At 43.5% G+C, this 24,077-nt stretch overlaps 1 protein-coding gene across 4 annotated transcripts in view; it reads left to right on the top strand.

Moving 5' to 3' along the window:
* Nucleotides 1–24,077, top strand: part of Esyt2 (extended synaptotagmin 2) — a 77,359-nt gene that overhangs the window by 12,163 nt on the left and 41,119 nt on the right. For 2 of the 4 annotated variants that reach the window (XM_078040946.1, XM_078040947.1), the window contains exons 2-6: nt 12,019–12,060; nt 12,857–12,991; nt 18,326–18,402; nt 22,848–22,920; nt 23,126–23,215. In XM_078040946.1, coding sequence (XP_077897072.1) covers nt 12,019–12,060; nt 12,857–12,991; nt 18,326–18,402; nt 22,848–22,920; nt 23,126–23,215 — 417 coding nt within the window. Of the gene's footprint in view, nt 1–5,101; nt 5,200–12,018; nt 12,061–12,856; nt 12,992–18,325; nt 18,403–22,847; nt 22,921–23,125; nt 23,216–24,077 lie in introns of those variants that run through there. The other 2 variants (XM_078040949.1, XM_078040948.1) reach the window with 2 other exon arrangements.

Below are 24,077 nucleotides of genomic sequence, written 5' to 3'. Positions count from 1 at the left end.
CATGGCGGAGTCTGGTTGTGGTGTCTCAGTACAAGAAGTGTGCCTAAAGCTCTATTTTTGCTATTCAGCGGTAACTTAAGAGTTTGACAAATTCCTCTTGAGAAAGGTCTGTGAGCTCTGAATTAGGTTCCTCTTTTACTTCTGGGCCTCTGAAGTTACTTACTTGGTTCCATTGTTTTGGGAAATATCTGATTAAAATAAATGAACTACAGTAAAAAGGACTATTTATTTATTTATTTATGGGAGGGAGTTCTGCAGATGGATCATGGTAACAGTTGTACAATAGAGAATATGTTTAATACCACTCAGTTATACACTTAAAATGTCTAATGTTAAATGTAAATTTTAGAATTTTTTAAGATTCTAAAATGAATTCTCACTTCATACCTACTAGAACAGCTAAAATATAATAAGATAGTGACAATAAACCATCTATCATAATACTGCTGGAGGGGACACAAAATGGTATAGACACTCTGGAAAGTAGTTTTGTGGAACACACCCTCAGTATGTGGTTCAGCAGTCACACCCCTGGACATTTTTTTGGAGAAGTGAAATATACATGTGCACAAAAACCTTTACATAAGTAGGCGTTGTGTATGTGTAATAGTCAAAAACAGAACCATCAGGATGCCCTTCAGTAGGCAAATGGTCAAACAAAGTGTTACAACTACACCGCAAAATACCACTTGGCATTTAAAGGGGACAGGAACGGGGCAAACTGACAGGCCTCAGAGGCTCTGGGTGGGCCAAGAAGTCAGTCTCCAAGGGTCATGCAGTCTGGGCTACTTACACACTGTTCTTAAAATGCCAGTGTTGTAGAGAGGGAGCTCGACGTGGTGGCTAGGGTGGGATGGTGGGGGCAGTCAGTGGTAGTGTGCTCTGGGGGAGGCAGTGGGGCAGGTCTGTGTCTCAACTGTGATGGCCATGACCCAGGGCCCTGTGGTGGAGGGCAGGCGCCAGTGTCCATCCTCTGGTTTTATGGTGTTAGTGTGATCGTGTAAGATAAGCCCTGGAGGAAACTGGGTGGACAGCATAAAGGGCCTTTCTGTGCTTTTACAACTTCTATAATTGTTTATATATATATATATATATATATATTTAGAGAGAGAGAGAGAATTTTTTAATATTTATTTTTTAGTTATCGGCAGACACAACATCTTTGTTGGTATGTGGTGCTGAGGATCGAACCCGGGCCGCATGCATGCCAGGCGAGCGTGCTACTGCTTGAGCCACATCCCTAGCCCCTATAATTATATTTTTTAAAATCCTTGCGGATGATTCTGAGCTCAGAACACCTCTGACACCACAGGTGCAGGGGTTTTTTTTCACCCAAAAACAATTCCACTTACTCTGTGGACACTGGCTGGTGTGGCCGACACCAACCGGGTTACGTCAGATCCACAGGTGAAGGGCTTGGCCCCCAGCACTGCCCCCACTTCCAAAGCCAGCTGCAAATGGGCTGCCCAGACTACCCACACTTCTTCCTAGCCAACCTCAAATTCAGAGTTCCACAAACCCCCTCAAGTTTGGTAATTTCTGGAACTGAGGGAAGCACTTTATTACCCTCCCCAGTTTATCACAAAGAAGGCGAGGCAGGAACACCAGGCGGAAGAGACCCATGGGGACAGGTGCTGGGGTGTGGTGCGGAACTTCCTAGCCCTCTCTGGGCACACCGCACCCCATCACCCCTGTGTTCACCCACTGGGGAGTTCCCGGGACCTGTCGTCTAGGTGTTTCCATGCAGGTTTCAGTTTGCAGTGCAGCGCTGACCACTGGAGGGTAGGGAAGAGCTGGACATCCTAACCTCTGGTCCTGCCTTGGTGGTTCTAGTGGGCAGCCCCTTCCTGAGACTGTCCACAGACCCACCAAGAGTCTCCTGATTAGAACAAGAGGAGCTTCTGTCACCCCAAATTGCAAGGGACTTGGGAGCTCTGTGTCAGGAACCAGGATAAACACCAAGTACCTATTTTTTTTTTTTTATCACCATGATCTTATGATCTCATTATGGATACATTAATAGACTTTCCAAGAAGAAGTGAAGAAACTCGGGAATTTTATCAGGAGACATACAAAATTATATAATTTTCCTCCTGAGATTTCCTGTCATTCAGTATCTTACATGGAAAACAGCAAATGATAGAGCAAACCTTGCTATTCTCTCTGGATTATGAATGTAATACCAAAATTGTAGGCTTTTTAAATATTTCCATATTGACATCACAGTTAATAATAAGTGTGGCAAACAGCCATTATGGGGATAGATAAATATGATCTTGATATTAAACACCCAGAAAAGGTAAATGGTTATAATCAGAAAAAAAGTCCTAGTGTAAAAGTGCAAAGTCCTTGAGTCAGATTACCTACTGTTTCTTTGTATACAAAGAAAGGATTAAAAAGATTGGAAACAATAGGCCAATTCCTGACTTTATTCTCACAACTCTTGAGATATTTGCTATCTGAGAGGGTGACATTAATCCCTCAGGAAATAATATGAACCTACTTCTTGAGAACAAAACCTTTAGAGTAAAATTGTAGCCTGATGTTACTCCTGAAGCCACACAGATGTTGGACATTCCTGCCACTTGTGTCACTGCCTTCACAGTCTCAGTGTTGTACGTGTGTGTGCGCGCACAGGTCAGAACAGGTCTGAATTGATTCCAGAGAGGCAGATGTGCAGTGAACTCTAGCTGCAGTCCTCCCAGGCCATTCCAGTCAAAACACAAGCATGTGTTTGATAGCAGTTTGTGATTTGAAATAAGATAAACACCAACCAGATTGTCTGACACGTTTAAATGAAGACGATGAGAAAGAACACAGGCTTCCTCCTCTTGGACTCATTTTAATTTGTGAGATTGCTGTAACTCATGCCCAAACCTCAATTTATATCAAGATTATCAATAATCTGCTCGTTTGACTTTTCTTTCTGTTAGCAGTGGCAGAAGGGTGTCTGAGGACCTGAGTTTTGTCAGAGTATACTTTAACTTTTTGGAAAATGTCATTAAGTAACTCTCAGTGTTTTTGAAGAGCTGTCTTGCTGTGCTCCTGACTCTGGGTTATGAGGTATTCCTGTTTTGACTCTGCATTTAATATTAGTCCTGTCTTCCATTCCATACATGCATTGAAATTTAAGCCCCCTCTCCACGAAAAATGGATGAATGCATAGTGTATGTCAGATGTAACACTAAATTCAATGTGCATTCTCTTAGCAAATTAGAAATAAGAATTGGGTCAGATGTGGTGGTACATGCCTGTAATTCCAGCTATTTGGGAGGCTGAGGCAAGAGGATTGCAAGTTAGAGGCCACTCTCAGCAACATAGTGAGGCCCTCAGCAACTGAATGAGACCATCCTTCAAAATAAAAATAAGAAGGATTGGGGATGTAACTCAGTGCTTAAAGTGCCCCTGGGTTCGATCTCTGGTACCAAAAAAGCTAAAAATAAAAGGGGCTGGGTACATAGCTTAGTGATAGAGTACCCCTGGGTTCAATCCCCAGTAACAATAACAACAAAAAAGAATTGGTTTTCAAATAAAATTTAGATAGCTTTGTTATACAAGGTATACTGGGACTGACCTAGTTTTTAAATTTTTCCTTTACTCTTTCTTGATCTACAAGAATAGATAATGGTCATTCATATAACAAAGAAATAGGAACAAATTATTGAAGATAGACACTCTTCAGCAAGCACTTTGTAGACAAAAGTGCCCAGATGCTGACCTGTCTGCTGCCACTGCTCCTCTGTAGCCAGGAGCAGTGTCTCAAGCAGTGGCTTGGCCAGCATTCCTTTGTCAGCAGCCCTCCCTGTTCCAGCTGTCAGTTTGAAATGACGTAGGAAAGTCACAGGTGATTTGTGGGAGAATAGGGAGTGGCGGTGGTCACTACCTATGGTCTCAGGGAAGGACATCAGTGTGTTAATGCTTTTTCACCTTTCCGAGGGTAATTTCTCCTAGCAGAGTATTTTGAAGATGTTTCTTGTCAGGAGGCAGGCAGCCTTGTATTTGGTGAGTCAGATTACACTGGAGCAGTGACCAACATCCACATAAAGCCGACAGAACCATTAAGAACAGTGTGGCCTTATGGGTTTTCTGGCAGATCAGTTGCTTTATTTACTATGTGAACAACGGCCTGCTTTTTATGTAGACTATAAATATGTAAAACAGCTCCTTTATACACTTCATTTTTAGCATGGACAGTAGCTATTCAGACACTGACAGTATGAGTTCCAGGATTCACATATTTTCAGAGAAACACACTTCTTCATAGCCTTTTAACGTTGAATACTTTTTCTATACAGAAGCAGCTGTTTGGAAAAAAAATCCCAGTATCTTAGGAAAAATACCTTTCACATTAAGATTTCTTGTGCCTGTTTCTGCTTACCATGAATACTGACTTGGCTCTCAAGAAGATGGAGAGGGGCAGACTGAAATCGAGGGCCTTGAGGAGAGACAGTCAGGCTGGGAAATTGGTAAAGAAGTTTGAATATGAAAAGATGGGAGGTCACAAATCTGTGCTGGCCTCTCAGTAACACTAGTTTCTAAATCCTAGGCTCTCCAGGAAGATGTTCTATGACATTGGAACCTTGGACGCCTTTTGGTTGCTTTGTGTTATGAACCAAAACTCTGTTGGAAATTTCAACTTTCTGCAAGGCTTTCCCCCATTTATTCAGATTTTAAGACTAATTTGTATGGAGACTAAACAGTATTAAGCAATTTAAACATTTACAGACCTTTAGTTAGTATCTGTCCGGATTGAATTCTGTGAATGCAGGCCTACTAAGTGAACCTGCAGTGTGCTTTCCAGCGCTGTGAGCATCGATTGCTTCCATCCCCTACAAAATGACTTTCTCTTGTGATATAATAACTAATAGAGAACAGTTATCTAATGTTTTCATAGGACTTATGGTTATGTTCTTGTTGCCTCATCTATCCTATTTTTGAAACTGTTGGTTTTAGACAAGGAAACAAAACTCCCTGTTTCAGTTTTTGCAGTTTGTAGACATATGTAGAACTGCACAGTGGTATAGGAAGGTTGGTGTGTTCAGGTGACCAGTACTTCCCGATCCTGTCTTTCAGAGCCTCCCCACCTCCCTGCCCCAGGGCATATCAGCAGTGCTGTGCCTGAAGCCTGGGGTCCTTCTTTAGCTCCTCCAGTGTGGTCCCAGATGGTGAGAAAATTCTTCCTCTGCAACATTGCTGCAAGTAAGAATCTTGTGGGGCTTGTGTTGTTTCAAGATATTGTCTAAAGGTATTTAGAGTGGGGCAAAGCTCAAATCCTTGGAACAAGGAAGAACATGAACTAGTAAATTTTATTTCTAAATCATCAATGTATCCCTTTATCTTTTAAGTTTTTCTTAAAGGTATTAAATCAGTGATGCTTCTGTCAGATCAGGCAAGGCGGGCAGCGGCCAAAGGAGGCAGATTTAAAAGGGCCACTGAACGAGGCTTTATTCAGACATCACTCCCGGGAGGAACTCGATCCGACCCACAGAGGGGACAGGAGAAGGGTCTGAGGAGAAACCGTGTGGAAGCTCGACCGGACTGGACTTTTATGGGGCTTACAGCAGGAAGGAAAGGGCTTGGGACAGGAAAAGGTGTTTTTAGGGTCCCTTGCCCCCTTGGAGTTGGTCAGAGGAATTGGCTGAACTCCAGGATTGGCCAGGGGTCCTGCTGATTGACAGGCATTAGTTAGGAGATCTGGCTGATTGACAGGCGTTTCCACTGGCATCTGATTGATGTTCCTTTCCCGTGTGGGCTGCTTTATTCTAAGTGGCCACCAAGTTGCCACCACCGACCTAACAGCTTCAGGAACAGTAGAATTAGTTTGGTATCTCTTTGCGCTTCCCTGATGTTACCTATCTAAAGGGACCCTAGATTTTTCTCGTAAAGAGAAGTGGGCAGGATGACTTTGTGCTGCATGCTTTGGCCCCTTGGTACTGGCAGGGTTTGAGAGCCCTCCCTCCCTGCTGTGCTGTTTGTGGTGTACTGCTCGTGTCTGCTTGAAGTATGGCATTTTTGAGTGGAAAACTCTGCAAAAGTGCTGATTGTTAATGTTGGTCTTCAAGGGGAGCATTGTTTGAAGAAAGCCGTTCCTTTATTTAACTTCAACTTTACATGTTATTCCAAATTATATTTTTAATGCTCAGAAATGGAAAAAATACTAAATTAGAAATTTTTGACCAGTTTGTAAGTTCGTTTCATCCTTAATACTTCAGCAGGGTGTAACGGGAAGGACTTTGGAGTCCCCCAAGTCCGGATCCCTCCTTATCTGCTGCTCATCTGCTAGGTAGAGGCATTGATGATCAAAGGGTTCTCGTGTGCACGGAGCATGGAACTGGATGTTCAGTTCCTGGCATAGTTAAGCAGTCTGTCTTTGTGTATTTGGTTTAATTTTCTAAGTAAAATGAGTATCAACAGCTTATTAGGACCTAAAATAGGCTTTTGTTCTTTTTATTTTATTTCTTATTTGTATTATTTTGCACTACTGAAGAATCTTTGTTCTTTTGAAAGATAACATCTGAAAAGAAATTTTTGGGTGGTGTTGACTCAAAAATAGAAACTTGAGTAACATTATAATGACTACTTCTGCTTCATAGAGGTAATACAAATAACAAACATAAAAGCTTGTTTTACAGTTGGAACTTAAAAGAGATTTGAGTACTTCTACTTTTTTAGTTGGAGAATAAGATTTGAAACTAAATGATACATGTTCATGCATTCTTATATGATTTGGGAACATGTTTTCTGTTATTCTGGGGTCCCGGTCTTTCTCTATGATGTCTTTACTACTTTAAATTCTGCTTTGTGAAACAAGCAAATGTTCATGAATTATGTATTAGCAACAAGCAGATTTTTTTATCTAGTGAACAGAATTTGAAATTTGTTAAGATTTACTTTCTTCAAATATGATATATTCTCTCATTTTCTTTGGCACTTTGAAACAACCATTTATAAATTAAAATCCCGAGAACTATTGAGTGCTTGGAATGCTTCTACAAGGAGCTGCCTGGTGTTCAAACCCATCCTTTATGCGTTCTAACAATGCAGGCTGCATTCTTATGCACGTAATTCTCTGCTAGTTCCAGGTAGATTGGCCTCTATAGAGCGTCCCCTCAGATTCTGACCTCACACATTGTGCCTTACATGGTCAGGATGCACTGTGGCTTCCTCCCCTCCCCTCTCCATCCCCAGTGGCTTAGAATCTTCTCTCTTCTTTGCCTTGTTTAAGTGATAGGAGAAAAAAAATCACACTCTTTTGTTCTCATGATTAACACTTCACCTATGATCACCAAAATATGGTGGTGCTAGGGGGCTGGGTAGAGGCCATCACACCAAGCAACAGCCAACAATAGCTGGGCGTCCTATAATTCAATTTGATCTTGACACTGTGTGCCTAGAATTAATGTCAGACCCCAAGGTTAAGGACTGTCCTGCAAGTTTGTTCCCCTTCAGATGTCAGTTGCACGGAATAGGTTGTCACCTGTGCTCCTTCCAGCCACTTATAAATCAGGGCTCCCACAACCCCTTCCAGGAGTTTGATTAATTTTCTACGTTAGCTCACAGTCTCAAGGAAACATGTATTTATTTACTGGTATATTACAAAGAACACCAAAAAGAATATAGAAGACCAGCTGGATAAAGAAATAACATGGGTCTGGGTCTGGGGAAGAGGACCAGAGCTTCTGTGCCCTCTTCAGATATGTCCCACACCACACTCCGTGTGTGCAACAACTTGGAAGTTCTCCCAACTCCATCCTTTTGCATTTCGGTACAGGATCAATAAATAGCCACAGGCTGGTTCAGTCATTTAGCCTTTGATGGTCAGCTACCATTAACCCTGTCCCCTCCACAGAAGTGGGAGGAGAGGCTGTTAGCCAGAGGCTAGAACCCTTTAATACAACTAGCCCCCTCTGGAGGCTGTCCAGGAGCCCTCTAGAACCACCCGATTAATGCCTGTCACCCAGGAAATTCCAACAATTTAGGAGTTCTGTGTCAGGGACCCAGTCACTGATTAATTCAGAAACAAAGGTTCTTTTATCACCTCATCTACAAGGGTTTTAGCCAAATATATCCCTGTTGTCTTTTTCTTGAATCCAGAAGGCCCGGCATTATTCTCCCCTCTCCATGCCAGCCCCTCTCGTTCCCTAGGGCTGGAGCTGGTCTACAAGTGCTCCATGCATGCTTTCTTCAGAAGGAATGGCCCGCGACTGAAATCAGAGCTCCCAGGTGTCAGGTTGCTCTTGCCCTCGTGTGTGGCTGTGTGTAAAGATGCTGTACTTACTTGAGTATAATTGCCCTGGCCCCTGGCACTGGTGAGTGTTCAGCTTTAGATGTCAACCTGGCGTTTAAGAGTGACAGGAGGGGCTGGGCTTGTGGCTCACTGGTAGAGCGCTCGCCTACCATGCGTGAGCCACTGGATTCGATCCTCAGCACCACATAAAATACAATAAAGGTATTGTGTCCACCTACAACAACAACAACAAATATATACATATATATATATATATATATATATATATATATATATTTTTTTTTTTTTAAAGAATAACAGGAGTAGGAATTCACTAGCACACTGGCAGACCCACCTGAGAAGTGTCAGTGAGCTTAGTGAATGGTTTTGGAAAAGCAGATTACTTTTTTTTTTTTTAATATGGGGATTAATCTTACCACTGAGCCACCACTCTAGTTCATTTTTTTTGTTTTGTTTTGTTTCGGTTTGGTTTTTTTTGAGGGGGGCTTCACTGAGTTGCTGAGGCTGGATTTGAACTTGGAATTCTGCAGTCTCAGCCTCCCAAATTGCTGGGATTATAGGTGTGAACCATTGCACACAGGAGAAGAGCACTTTCATTCTGGAACACTGGTGGGAGTCATTTTCCATGTTCAGTCATAAAGAGTTTGGTCAGCATGGTTGTATTTTCCCTTTAAAACTTAATATACCAAAAATTTTCATTAAAATCAAATTTGGAATAGATTATTTGTGTGCAATACAATCCTATTTCCAATTATCATTCTCTCACAGTATTGTTAAAATATTATTTAATTTATGAAAATTCCATTTTTACAGTTTTAGTTACTTTATAAAAATAGTACTTCTGTATTAGAACATTTTCTTATGTTCAATCCTAAGTTACAATAATAATTAGAAAAGTAATTTACATTTCTCATAAGGAATCTCAAAACTAAGGAAATGCATAAAGTGGAAGGTAAATCTTCATTCTCCTTGTGACTGCCTTTGTTTATATTCTTGCAAATGTCTACTTTTATAGAAATGTGTAACTTATAAAACGTTTTTATAGATACATATGTATGCTAACAGTATTTTAAGAATACTTGGCCCCTTTTCATCAATTTTGGTTGGTTGGAAGATCTGGCTATATCTTCTATTACCAGACAGTCATTTCTCATAATTTTTTAAAGGCTTTGTTAGAAAGTGGAAGTTTGTTTGATGTGTTTAAAATGTGGATTTGATATAGTGTACTGACTGGAAAATATCAGGACTATTGTTTATTGGCTCAGCTGATGAACCGGTCACAGATGGTGTCTAAGTAAGAATACTCTGATGCTGAGAAGATAGAAGCCCCGTAACCCTAAGGGGTGGACTAAGAGGCAGGGTGCAGGAGTTGGCCCTGTCCAGCGGAGGAGCATTTAAGGCTTGTGGGGAGAGGGTGAGACTGGAGGTGGTGTAGGTGGAGGAGCCCTTGGACTTGGGCGTGTGTGGTTCATTGTCCAGCACCAGCTCTTCAGAGGAGCTGGCAGGAGGAGGAAGTAGGGAAGATAAGAAGTAAACAAAAAAGAGCACAGTTGTTTGTAGTAGTGGCTGTTTTGTTTGGCTTGGCAGGAGTGAGATAAAAGGCAGGTTTTTCTACTGTCCATCCTTTCCCCCCTCCCTCCCCTCCCATCTCTTCTCTCTACCTATTATTATTGTGTGTATCTACGGAACTGTATGACCAGTATGACTCTGCAACCTGTACACTCAGAAAAAGGAGAAATTGTGTCCCATCTGATTCAAATGTATGATATGTCAAGGTCATTGTACTGTCATGTGTAACTAATTAAAACAAATAAAAAATTAAACAAAACAAAAAGGCAGGTTTTTGAAGGTGAACCAAAGAAAACGTGACTCCAGCTTTCTTTGAATATCAAGCTGAGAAAGTTTAACTATTTGATAAATAAGTAGGAGCTTGAGGTCTTGAATAAGATGGAATGAGATTCTTGTTAACAGAACAATGTTTCTTGTAGCTAAACTCAGTGAAGTTGGGACAGTCAGACACTTAGGTAGACACCTGCAGAGATGTCCTTTGGTGTTCAGTCTTGAATTCAGAAGGAGCACATCAGTAATAAAGTCTGGCTGTCGGCACACAAGGTACACAGTGTCTGCCTTTTATTCCTTCTCTTGCCTCCAGTGTTGGGTTAGATTTGGAGAGAAGGGTCAGAAAGGGAGACAGCCTCACAGCAAATTGGGAGAGACCATAGCTGAGTATCCGCTTTAATGCTTAGCTTACCCCTGTGTGTCAACCATACATCCCATTCCCGATCTGACTTTTAGAGTGTTGAGCTACTCTAGAGCAATGGAAAGAAATGGCAGATTACCCATTGCAAATGAATTGCACATAATTTTGCAACTTCATTCGATGGGTCTAGCAACTCTCCAACTTTCCTCACCGAAATCCCTGACTTTCCCAGTTCCCTGGGGAAAACTGGTTCCACCTGGATCAAAATTCACCTTTCAAAACTGACAGAAACTTATCCCCTAAAGTCCAGTGATCATCTCTAGCAGTTTCTTTCCTGACTTCTAAGCCATTCTCTGATTCTGGAATGTTGCTACCCCTTTGGTTTTTGCTGTCAGAATGGACTCAAGCTAACTTAATCTAGAAGCCCTCCAGCTCGGCTCGTGGTTCAAGCACAGTCAGTATGTTTTGCCGAGTGGTGTGAAGAATAGGGCCTGCTCGGGCGTGTGGACAGGAAGGAGCCAGAGCACTGCCAAGCCTGCTGCCGCTGCTGGCTCTCCTAGAAGTGCCAGGGCCTCCAGGGGCTGGTGGGCTGAGTAGTGCCTTAGTTAGGCCTCTGTGGGACCAAGGCTGGCCTTCTGCTGGGTGGCACCTCAGTTGTTGGTACTCAGAGGTGAGAGGTGGAGTTGGATCTCAAGACCCCTTCTTGGAAATCCCCCTACCTGCCATGAGAATATTCCCTGCCCAACTTCTCCGCCTAGTCCAGCTTCCTCTGCTGCAGCACAAGGTCAGAGCTTTAATTGGCTAAAGTGCTTAGGAAAGCTTTGGCATCAAGACCTTTCTCCCCTCAGTCACCAATACGGACGTGCCTGGGATCTCTTGTACCTCTAAACCAAAGTGTTACCACCGCATTGGTGTGGCCTGTGTGCTCCTCCTTCTTTGAAAACTCTGTCTGTGGCCAAAACAGAGCTACCCTTCTGCTGTAAGGATGCTTTATTTAGCTCCAACAGCAGGAAAAAATATTTTTTCTGCTTTTTTTCTAAGTAAGCTTATTTTTGCCTTTGCAAACTCTTCTAGTGCACAGTCTAACCCTGGAGAATGATAATGCACCCTTGGGAGGGGGTGGGAGAGCAGGGGAGAGGAGCTCTTGAAGAAGGGCATCTGGCTGGGTAGAACCGAGAGGGGCAACAGAGGAAGAGGTGGGTTCTGAAGGCTCCGAGTCTAGAGTTCTAGAACATGAAGATGGCAGTGCTAATGATGATCCTTTCAAAGAAGAGATTGTTTTTGTGTGTTCTGTGATGTTTCAGACACCAGGAACAAACATCTCTCTGGACAGTGGGAGGCAGAGAAGGTTCTGGTGGCATTTGTTGGCTCTTGGCTTTTCTGCCTTCAAGTTCTGAGATGGTGAGCCAGGGGCCACACCTTCCAGCTTTCCTCCTCCAAGCTTTGGAGCAGACTGTAGAGAAGCCTCATGTAAACACGGGACACTGTGAGAAGACAAGAGAGCCTGCAGGGTGTTCATCCACAGTGGGCCGGAGCCAGTCAGTCACGTCTCTGTATCTTTTTCTCTTAGGTTCATTTTCCAGACACTGAAAGAGCAGAATGGCTAAATAAGGTAAGATTAGAATATTCCAAATACCAGATATCAGTGGGAATTAGAGGATGAGAGACCATCTTTCCGTATTTGGGAATTTGGCTGTTGGCATGACTAGAGCTCATTTAGACTGCAGTGGGAGGCTCTCGCTCCCCAGAGAACTGGGTCTGCTGCCTTCCTCCTGAGTCAAGGCTTACCGCTAACCGAGAAGACTTGGGGCTCTCATTGCATCACTAACTGGCCTGTGTCTCCCTTTCTGGATGTAGAGCATTGAGTCTACTGTATGATGATCACAAGCACAAATTCAGGAAATGCTATTACAAGAAGGGAAATAATTCCCAAGAAACCTCGCAATGTATAATATGCTTTTAAGATATGTTTTAGGATTAGTAGACTTTGAGATTAGTAGACTTTGATCTTTATCTTGTACTTTGTGTATCTCTGGGGCTGTCTGTGAACACTCACCTAGATAGTAACCCCTGTAGCCCTGGTAGTCTGTCCTTAAACAAAGTCCCAGGCACTCACTAGAATCTAAGCAGTTAAGGTGTCCAGCAGTGAGTTGAAATCAGTCATCAGGTGTGCTGACAGCAGACTATTATAGAGCTTGTTCCTGCAACACAGTGGTTAATTAGTATTTTATCATCATAAGTTTTTAAAGTTTAAATTATAAAGTGTTGATTTATATAACAAGAAAAGCATTTCCCCCTTTTAATTTTTAAAACCAGATTGTGGCAAGCTACAGGATTATGATTTTTCAGGATAACTCAGGTACATGTGTATCATAGCGATTGTTAACATGAGTTCTTTCTCCTTCCAGACTGTAAAGCACATGTGGCCTTTTATTTGCCAATTTGTAGAGAAACTTTTTCGAGAAACCATAGAGCCAGCTGTGCGGGGAGCCAATACCCACCTCAGCACCTTCAGCTTCACCAAGGTGGACGTGGGCCAGCAGGTCAGCTGCTTCTTGGTGTCTTATTGTGCACACGGTAGGATTACTGTCAGAACAAGACATCATTAACCACTCCACATATTCCAGAAGGAACTGTCCACCAAGAGCCAGCCTGTGTGCCACAGTGTCACCCAGGACCCACACCCACAGGGTGCCTTCTGCCCAGGGCAGTCCCCGCATTGCCCACATGCTCGCTGCGCTTCTCCACCAGCTCAGCTTCCATTGGGTACTTTCTCTCTGACTCTCGCTTTGTCTTCCATAATGTGTCTTTCTGCCCCACATTCTTCTGGCAGAACTGCCTTTTAGATGTGCAGTCTGACATGTTAGAGTTCGACATGTGAATTCACACGAAACGTCCAATAATTGACAACAAGCTTTATATATTTATCCCTCTCAAGATGTTAAGAGCAACAGCTAAGGATACCTGCTAGATGGCAGGATCATGTTCATTAACAAGAAGAAAGCAGAGCTGCTGGTTGCTGATACCACCTCTAATGAAAGCTCAGGATTGAATTTAAATAACTTGGGCATGGCAAGTTTCTTTCTTTCTTTTTTTTTTGTTTTTGTTTTGCTGTACAGAAGTTCAACCTAGGACCTTGCACATACTAGGCAAACACTCTACCACTGGGCTAAACCTCCAGACCTTTTTGTTGTATTTTGAGACACAGTCTTACTAAGATACCCAGGTTGCCCCAAACTTGTGATCTCCTGCCTCTGAAGCCTCCAGAGTAGTTGGGATTGAAGGTGTGAGCTGCCACATTCAGGTTTCCAATTTTTTGTTTGTTTGCTTGTTTTTAATTTTAGTACTGGGGATTGGTTAGGGGTGCTGTACCACTGAGGTACATCCCAGTCCTTGTTACTTTTTGTTCCGAGACAGAGTCTTGCTGGGTTGTTGAGGCTGACCCAGAACTTGCCATCCTCCTGCCTCAGCCTTAAGTCAGTTTTTATAAGAATTACCAACAATTCAAGGTAACGTTGTTTTATATGCCTAATAAGAACTGGAGTCTGTAATGTTTTGAACGACCAACAAACAATAAAAAAAAAAAAAAAAGAACTGGAGTCTGGTTATACTTTTAAACCCATACAGGGTTCACACACTTCAGTGCAGAGACAGTGCTCAGGTGTCCTCCTGTGGTGTGGCTCAGGGCTGTAGCAGATAGGGCCTAGGGCGTGTCTGGCGGGTGCTGCACATGTCACCTCATGGCTGTGTCGGTGTCCATCCTGTCTCTACTGGTTGGAAGTTACTTTCACCCATCACATCTGGTTCATGCTTGTGGAGGATGCTCACTGCATATGGAACCCTGTGGTCATTCCACATGCAGTGTCTGCAGCGCAGGGCCCCTCCCAGCCCAGGCTAGGGTGGCTTCTTCCCTTAGTGTTCCGATGTCCACTAGGATGCACAGCTGCCCTGTTCAGGTGTCCCAGTATCTGCACAGGCTGCCTGGTGACCCTGTGTGGGTAGTGCTGCTTTATTTCCATGAGCTAAACTGATAGTAGCAGTTAGGGAAAACAGGGATACAAGTTAAAGTGCTGGAAAGAAGCTCCACAAGCCTTTCTGTGACTATCTGGATGGTACATATTCAAGCTCTTCATGGTGTTTTCTTCTCTTTTTCTCCACTCCTTCTTTTTAAAATCCTTTAAAATGTTGAGAACCATTCTTAGCTACAGACTGTACAAAAAATAGGACAAAGATCACTGTAGCTTACAGACCAAGTTTACTACTGTCCCCTACTGGAAAGAATGCTTGTGTTTATGGAGATTTAGAAGTCTAACCTCCGCTGCGTTTATTATTAATGATATTCATGTTCTATCACACATGCTTTAGTTTTGATACCAACTAATAAGATCCTTGGAGAAGAATGAAGCAATAGAGTGATGGTTAAAGAACACCTTACGGAAGAGTGACAGTCGAGGAGGACAGGTCACTGGAGACCTAGGGGAAGGGTCACAGGAGAGAAAGGGAGGTCACTTAAGGTGGCTTTCATATTACTGTCTACCCCATAACATCTCTTAAGTGGCCGCTAACCCTTGCTGTCCCTTCCAGAACTCCAGAGCATGAATGGAACCCGTTTGTGGAGCTTTCTCATGTGAGGTCACTCTCAGTCATCTGGAGTTGGGTTCTTCTTAATGCTCCCCCTAATCTAAGATGGCACTTAGGCTTGGGAAGGGCATGTGTTGGCTACTGCGCATCCTTAAGTAAGGGACGTTGTAGGTAACCCATTTTCATTTCCCACAGAGTGGGCTGATCGGGTTTCTGAGTGTCCACATGTCTTGTCTTGTTTTTAAGTGAGCTTTTGCATTATTGTGGCCGAAATACCTGACAAGAACAACTTAGAGGAGGGAAAGTTTTTTGGAGGCTCATGATTTTAGAGATCTCCAGTCCATAGATAACCAACTCCATCCCTCTGGGCCCAACATGAGGCAGCACATCATGGAGGAAGGGTGAAGTTATTGCAGTGTCAGAAAACAGAGGGAGACCTCAAGGAAGAAGCACCCCCCAGGGTAGATCCCAAGTCTCCTCTGAGACCCAAGGCAAACTCTTGGCTGTGCACCCCTGTAAAAATCAATAGCAAGTTATATATATATCCAGTATAGAGTGGTGCAGAGTGAACATTCCCATTCCAAAGGACTAGGGAATCGGGGGGCGTAGAAATAATGGGTGAGCCCAAACTAAGATGGAAACCCAGCGGGGCAAGCAGCTTTCCTAATTCTGCTTGCGACTCTGTACAGCATAGGACATAGGGCAGGGAGATACGTTCTACAGAAGCCTGGCAGCCTGGCCCTTGGCCATGCTGGGTGCAGCACACGTGGTCTCTTCAGCCTTGCTCTCTGCATGGCCAGCAGCCTTTCTCACCAGACAGTGCACATTACTGGCATCTTTAATTTCTAGGGTCTCCATTCCACCTTCACTTGCACAGCTTCATTCAGGACTCAGACCTTGCTACTATTTGCCTGGCTCCCAGGCCTGTCTTTGAAATAGGCATGGGAGCCTCCTGGTTTCCTCAACTCTAGCGTGCTGCATTCCTGCAGAACCAGCACCATGTGGATGATGCAGAGGTCTGCCAGCTAGTGCAATACCTGGACCCTGGAATCATGGGTGCAGTAACCTCTGAGTGCCTGCAGGGTTCATCATGTCGAAGCAACTTCCTAGACCCCCTGTGTTAGCAGGGTGCTCCCACTATCTCTTCTCAAGGGGATTTTTCTTTCTGGACCCTTTAGCCTGCAATGGGTATGGTTGGTCTTACAAATTCCTGAGGTGTCCTAAAGGCATTTTTTTCTGCTTCCTCCTCTCTTCTGTGCTATTTATTTATTTATTTAATTTATTATTTTTTTTTAGAGAGAGAGAGAGAATTTTTTAATATTTATTTTTTAGTTATCGGCAGATACATCTTTGTTTATATGTGGTGCTGAGGATCGAACCCGGGCCACATGCATGCCAGGTGAGTGCGCTACCGCTTGAGCCACATCCTCAGCCCTCTTCTGTGCAATTTAGAGGTTGTAATCTATTTCTTGTCCCCAGTTTTATAAGCATTCTTCTGGTCAAATTGCTTGTTTTTAAAATCCTTTAGCCTTGCTTTCTACTCCTGATTCTCATAGTAAATCTGGCTAAAACATGCCTGCAAATGCCACAAATGAATACTATACTGCTTTGAAATTTCCTCTATTAAATAAATTTTTAGTTCAGGGGATGGGGCTATAGCTCAGCAGTAGAGTGCTTGCCTCACACATGTGAGGTACTGGGTTCGATCCTCAGCACCACATAAAAATAAAATAAAGATGTTGTGTCCACCGAAAACTAAAAAATAAATATTAAAAAAAAATCTCTCTCTGTCTTTTTCTCTTTCTCTCTCTCTCTCTCTTAAAAAAAAAAAATGGGCAAAATGTAGACAGATTCTCTGCCAGAATACAATACAAGTGGCCTCTGGCGAATTCCCCAGAGTCTTCAATTCTTCTGAAACCTCATAAGTCCAGTCTGTACTCAATAGGTATTCTGTCCGGGGTCCCACCAGAGCCACCCATTAAACTGCATTTACAACATTCTAAAATTTTCTGGTTTACATCTCTAAACTTCAAAATTCCTCCAGCTTGAAAGACTTCTGAACCAACAGTCAGGTTAGTCACAGTTACAACCCAACTTCTCAGTACCGATTTCTGTTTTAGTCAAATTTTGAGACACTGTGACCAAAATGCCCAACAAGAACAACTTAGAGAAGGGAAAGCTTCTTTGGGACCCATGGTTTTGGAGGTCTCAGTCCGTAGACAGCTCACTCCATTGTTCTGGGTCCTAGGTGAGGCAGCACATCATAGGGGCAGGCTGCCGCTGAGGGAGGCTGCTGGGAAGCCGAGAGAGGGCCAGAGAGCGAAAGTGGTCACCGGGAAGAGGAGCCCGTCCATGGCACACACCCTAGCATCCCACCTGCCTGCAGTTACCACCCAGCAGTCCATTCAAACTAGGATGACCTGATTAGGTCACAGCCCTCCCAGTCCAGTCGTTTAGCCTCCCAGCATTCCTGCACTGCCACAGAAGCTTCTGGGGGAAGCTCATAGCCAGGCCACAACACCTAGTGTGGAGGGGACACTCTGGAGCCAGGGGTGGTAGGAGAGGCACGGACTCTTGGGTGAAGCCTAAGTGTAGTTGTGCGGCTCCTCCGGAGGCCAGACTTCAAGGCACTCAGACTCCAGTAAGCAGCAGTCCTCTGAAGGGGAGCTCTCACTGGCAGCTAAGGCTCCAGGGCTTTCTCCCAGGGATCCGGATGGACAAGTGCAGAAGGCTTTGATGTGATGATGTCTACCCAAACCCTCGAAAGACCAGTCGTCTGCCTTTTGTGTTTGCATTCATTTACCTGTTTCATATATTGGGTGTTGATATTACATCTACACTTTGTCTTTTGATTCACTCAGAAGCCTCATTTTTGTGAAAATCTTCAGAAATGAAGCATTGCCAATCATACAGAAAAAATAAAGTGAAATTATGTTTCAAACAATGTAGTAAGGATGGAGTACAGGGAAAGGATCGAATTAAATTGAAAGAGACCGAGTGAGGGTCTTGGAAGAGTACAAAAATTACATGTGCCCAGAACAGCAGTGATGCCAGTTTTTACTGAGTGCTTACTGCACAACGGGCCGTGAACGCAGTCCTTCTTATAGGGGAGAAAACTGAGGAATGGGGTTAGTTTGCTTGGAGTCCAGCAGCTAGCCAGTGTGTTTTGAGAGCAGAATCATAGCCCCTTCAGTCTGGTGCTAAGTCTGGTTCTCATCACCTCTGTGCTATATTCAATGTTTGACTTTTTTTTTTTTAACTCTCTGTATTTTAAAATAAGCTGCTTTTTGTTTCAGCCCCTTCGGGTCAATGGTGTTAAGGTGTATACTGAAAATGTAGACAAAAGGCAGATTATTCTGGACCTTCAGATTAGGTAAGTTTTTTTTGTGTTGTACTTGTGTCATGGTTAGTGATGGATAATGTCACTTAGCTGTATCCACAAGGTGAAGAATATAGTGAACACATTTTTTACCTGTTGTTTATTGAATTTGACTAAATATTCTAGATAAATAGCATTTATAAAATGTGTTAAATAAAAGATATTGAAACATTGTAAGAAAACTGCAGACCAGTCAGTATCTCTTATGAACATTGATGTAAAAATCCTCAACAGATTACTAGCAAACCAAATTCAGCAGCATATTACATACTGTGAACAAGTAAGGTTTAATCTCAGAATGCAAGGGTGATTCAATATGTAAAATCAGTCCAGTTCTCAGGATTTCACCATGCGACCAGTGCAATGGTTTCATTAATGAGGTTCTTGGCATAAAAGTTAGCTAGCGAGATCGAAATAAAACACACAGACTCAGTGACCTTTTTCCATGACCAGGTCCGAGACGGCTCCCCTCTCTGGCTCCCACCTCGAACCACCTGTAGGGCAGCGAGGATTACTCTGGGCTAGCAGGAGAGAGAGAGCGCGAGCGAGCACGCCTTTTATTGGGGAACAAGAAATTCAGGGGAGAATTCCATCCAATGAAGGTTGAGGGGGGCCGCACTCCAATCTCAGGGTCACTGATTGGCCCCCGGGGTCAGTGGTCAGTCACACCCCCACACGGACGGGTTCTCTCATCAGGAGAGGGCTCGGAAAGCTCCGATACAGCCGTAACGCCTCACACCCAAACCGGGAGTCGCCCAGTCACGTGTGAGAACGGCTCCCCACACTCAGGTGTAAGTACTCTGGTGAGAAAAGGTGTTCTTACAAGAGGCTGCACCTCATGACCTAGATGCCTGTCACTTGGCCTCACCTCCCAACACTGGAACTAAGGTTTTAACTCATGAACTTTTGGAGAACACACTCAGATCTTATCGGGGATAAACCCGAAAGAATTGAAGGCAGAGACTAGACAGATACTTGAACACCTTCGTTTATTATAGTGAATGTGCTGCATAACTACACGTCCATCAATGGTAGACCAATTGTACAATGGTGGTCGCATAGGTGACTTTGCTCAGTGACAGGGTAGCCATCTAGATTTGCGTAAGTGTCCTCTGTGACATTCACACAATGATGGCATCCCCTGCTGATGAATCTCTCAGAATGTATCCCTATTGTTAAGTGACACACAAGTGTATTTATAATAGCTAATAGATAGAAGCAGCTAGATGTCCAGGAAAGGATGAATGCATATACAAAATAGGGTGTACACAAGTTGCCCAGCCTTAGAAAAGAAGGGAATCCTGGCCCGTGTTGCAACGTGGAAGAGCACTGAGGTCATCATGTTGGTGAGGTAAGCCCAGTGCTAAAGGACAACTACAGTACAGTGCTACTTACTTAAGGAATCTAGAGCAAACAAACTCTGGGAAGCCAAGTAGAATGGCGGGCAACCAGGGACTGGAGGATGAGGAATAGGGAGTTAGTGTTACTGGGTACAAAGCTTCACTCTTTGCAAGAAGAGAGGGTTCTGGAGATGGATGGTGGAGATGTTTGCATGGCCTTACGGATGTTTTTTTGTTTGTTTTTTTTAAAGAGAGAGAGAACTTTTTTAATATTTATTTTTTAGTTTTTGGCGGACACAACATCTTTGTTTTTTTTTATATGGTGCTGAGGATCAAACCTGAGCCACACGCATGCCAGGCAAGCGCGATACCACTTGAGCCACATCCCCAGCCCCCTTACGGATGTTTTTAATGCCACTGATCTATACACAGAATAGTTGCAATGATACATTTTATGTATATTTAAAAAAATTTTTTTTAGTTGTATTTGAACACTACCTTTATTTTATTTATTTGTTTTTATGCGATGCCTAGGATTGAACCCAGTGCCTCACACATGCTAGGCAAGTGCTCTACCGCTGAGCCACTACCCCAGCCCATATTATGTGTATTTTAATACAATTTTTTAAATTGCAAAACAAACAAAAAACAAATCTGGGGGTCTGCTAGGTACCATGCCTAGAATAAAAAAGGCGATGTCCTTGTGTTAATGGTTTGGATGTGAGGTGTCCCTGAGAGCTCCTGTGTTGGAATGGCCGGAGGCGAGGTGAGTAGATCACGAGAGCTGTGCCCTGATTACTCAGTCCATCCTAATCTGAATAGAGAAATACCAGGTGGTGGCTATGGGCAGGTGGGTGTGGTTGGAGGAGGGGGGTCCCTGGGGACGTGGCCTTGGGATTGTATCTTGTCCCCATGGCTCCTCCCTGTCTCCTACTGCTTCTTGGCTGCGTGTTATGAGCTGCCTTTCTCAGCCATGCTTTTTTGCCATGATGCTCTGCTTTACCTTGGGCTCAACAATGAAGTTGTCTAACCTTGGACGGAAAGCTCTGAAATCACCAGCCCCAAATAGACTTTCCCTCCTCCAAGTTGCTCTTGTCAAGTATTTTGGTCAGCGGGACAAGAAGCTAACCAGCGCGCATGCCTCTTGTCTTGGTTCCTATTGAACGTGCTTATGGCTTCCTGCATTCCCGTGTGGCCTGGCTAGCAGCTTGTTGTCACTCTTGACAGATATCTGAGATAAACTATTTATAAGGGATAAATTTATTTTGGCTCATGGTTTTAGTCCAGGGTCACTTGGCCTGTTTCCTTTGGGCCTGTGATGAGAAACAAGTCCCGTCGGGAGCAATGGGAAAGGATACTGCTCACTGCGACTGCTGCAAAATGAAGAGAGAGGGAAGGGTCCCAGCATCCCCTTGGGGGGCATGCCCCCAGCGACTTGACTTCCTTCCACTAGGCCCCACCCCTTAGAAGGTCTGCCACCTCCCGGTAAGGCCAGGGCCGAGGCCTGAGCCTACAGCCCATGGGCCTTTGGGGGCATTTCAGATTCAGACTGTGACAAGTGCTCACAGACACATGCCTGCTGTGTATGGTGAGTGCCAGACACTGCGGACGCAGGACAGCTGAGCGGTTGTAGCAGTTCAGAGTGGTCTGTCCTAAAATGATCCTTGATTAAGGATCATTATATGTCATTTATGAGTTTTCAAACTAAGTTGCAATCATACAATAACTGAATAGAGTAGGTACCAATTACCTTTAATTTAGAAAAGAACATAGAATGTCTTTAATATGAGAAAACCTGCACCTTTTAAAATGTTTGACATTTGTGCAAAAAACATTGTTATCAGTGGAATAAGAGAAGGGCCATTGTATCTTCATGAGGCTGTGGCCAGAAGACCTGTCCACAGGGCCAATGACAAGCTTCCTGGAGGCCCACTTGTGTCTCAGGGAGGTCCTTCTCTAGAACGCCTGTCCACGGGCTGATGATGAGCTTCATGATGGTGGAACTTTGTTCTTTTGTTCAGGTCCCTTAGCCCAAGTGAGTTTACTGAATAAACATTTGAGTAAATCAGTTAGTGGATGTCATTTGAAGATGCAGCCATAGCAGCATATGCATTCTCCTTTTTTTTTTTTGAGTTCCATACAAAGTTCTTAACTACATTGGTAGTGGGGATGGGGAAAGAGAAATGGAAAAGAATTAGGAAATAAAAGGACAAAGTCTTAGGGGAAGAAAGGTAGAGTTTTGTGATGATTTTTGAAACAGGCTATTGGTGAGTTCACCAACTAGGAAGTATTCTCCTTGAGAAGAATCTGTAGGTTTGGGCTTTAACACCAGGAAATGAGTCTTAGAAAAATTTCATCCCTGATCCCTTTTGTTATTGTTCTCCACATGTGGCTCGGCACTCCTGGACCGTGCTCGTCAAATTCCACAAGAGTGCCTAAGCAGGAATGTGAGCCCTGCTGCAAAGGCCAAGCATCGGCTCCAGTCCTGCCCTGCCCTGTGCAATACGTATTTGGCTTATCATGTTCTTATTGGAAACAGCACACTTTGCAATCAGTGTCATAGTGGGTTCACATTTGTTGATCATTGTAAAGGTAAGCCCTGAACAGACCTACGGTGTCTAACCTATGACGTCACAGAGCCATGGAGCACCGGAACCAGAGCATGTTCATGACTGGAGAGAAGGGGTATAGAATTTCCTAGTGATGAAATGAAATCAAAACCTTTTTATGTTTTAAGCAAACAGGATTTGTATGACAAGTAAGAACTACATTTCACCCAGTGATCCAGGAGTTGCACTTGTAGTTCACATTTTATCTTTGGAAATGGACACTTACTGTAGTTGAGTGTTTATGTATGACAGGTGTGCGTATGGCAACCTTCCCTGGTGCTGTAGCAGGATTAGGTCTGGTAACAGCTGTGCCTGTGACCTAGAGCAGCAAAGTGCATAACTCGGGTCACACTGTCCAGTTTTCACCTTCAGTCTGATTTTGGTTGCTTTACTGTTGTAATATTCTGGCTGTAAACCTTGAGGTTCTATGGTGATTTAAAAACAGTTAATTTCACTCGCTTTATGTAATGCAGATTTTTTTCTTTGCTAGTTTTGTAGGAAATTGTGAGATCGATTTGGAGATCAAACGATATTTTTGTAGAGCTGGTGTGAAAAGTATACAGGTACCTTTTTTAAAATTTCATTTATAAAATTCTCTAATCTGTATTCAAAAAGAAAGAAAATTAAGAAGTTTGTCCTAGCTCAGAAAGTTTTTAAAGTGTGTGTTTGTGATCGTAGAGTGACCCAGGAAGTCAGATGCTTGAAAGTCCTTGGTGGCCCTGCAGAGCTACCTTCTCTTACGCGTTCTGGTGTCCTGTTTGCGTTTAGATCCACGGAACGATGAGGGTGATCCTGGAGCCTCTGATTGGAGACATGCCTTTGGTTGGAGCTCTGTCCATCTTCTTCCTCAGAAAACCAGTAAGTCAACACTTGTGCTATGTTTAGGACCTACAGAAGGATAGGTAAAGTGAAGGACAAAATTCTATCCGTAACTTACTCGTTTCCCTTTCTGATGCATGTGTCCTGTGAGTTTTTTCATACTCTTTGTGCCTTCACTGAGGATTTCATCTCTTGATAAGCAATGTTCCTTTGTGATTATGAAAATGATTGTTGTAGAAAATTTGAAAACACAAACTTTTTAAAAAGTGTAGGTTTAGCAACCATTTTATTTAGTGCCTGTCACTGAGGGTAAGTGATAGAGTCTTGCTCTTTTAACCCTCATGCCTCCAAATCAGGAAGTGGGATTGAGAGGTCTGTTTGTCCAGGTCATACAGCCTGCATGTAGATCTGGACTAGCCACCGAGAGCCATGTTTCCAACACTTCATACAGTGTCTTACCTGAGACCCCTCCCTGCTCCCTCCCGAGACAAGTGCTGCTGTCTATTGGATGTGTTCCTTCCCTTTGGGGGGTACATTTGATCAAGTAGGCATAGTGTTGTGTACTGTGTTTTAAAGTGAAATACTTTCCTTGACTTGGATAAGCTATAATGTTACCGTCTCGTGATGTTAGATATGCAAACAGGCAGTATTTATCACTTACTATTAACAAAACACATGACAGCACAACTATCGCTTCCACCAGACAGAGTCCCTCCTCCTCTGAGCACCGCAGCCTCTGACTGCCACTGTCTCAGTGTGCACTCCTATTAGATGCCAATTGACCACTGGGAGTTGCCCTGCCCTTACAGACAGGACCACAGTGACACGGAGGAATTTCTCTCTCAGCTTCATTTTCCACTGCTGTCCCAGCCACAGGGAACGAATGACACCAGGAAAATTG

This window comes from Ictidomys tridecemlineatus, chromosome 2, assembly GCF_052094955.1.
Source record: "Ictidomys tridecemlineatus isolate mIctTri1 chromosome 2, mIctTri1.hap1, whole genome shotgun sequence".
Classification (NCBI taxonomy): domain Eukaryota; kingdom Metazoa; phylum Chordata; class Mammalia; order Rodentia; family Sciuridae; genus Ictidomys; species Ictidomys tridecemlineatus.
The sequence above is the reverse complement of the archived record's forward strand: the minus strand, read 5'-3'. Positions and strand labels throughout refer to the sequence as shown.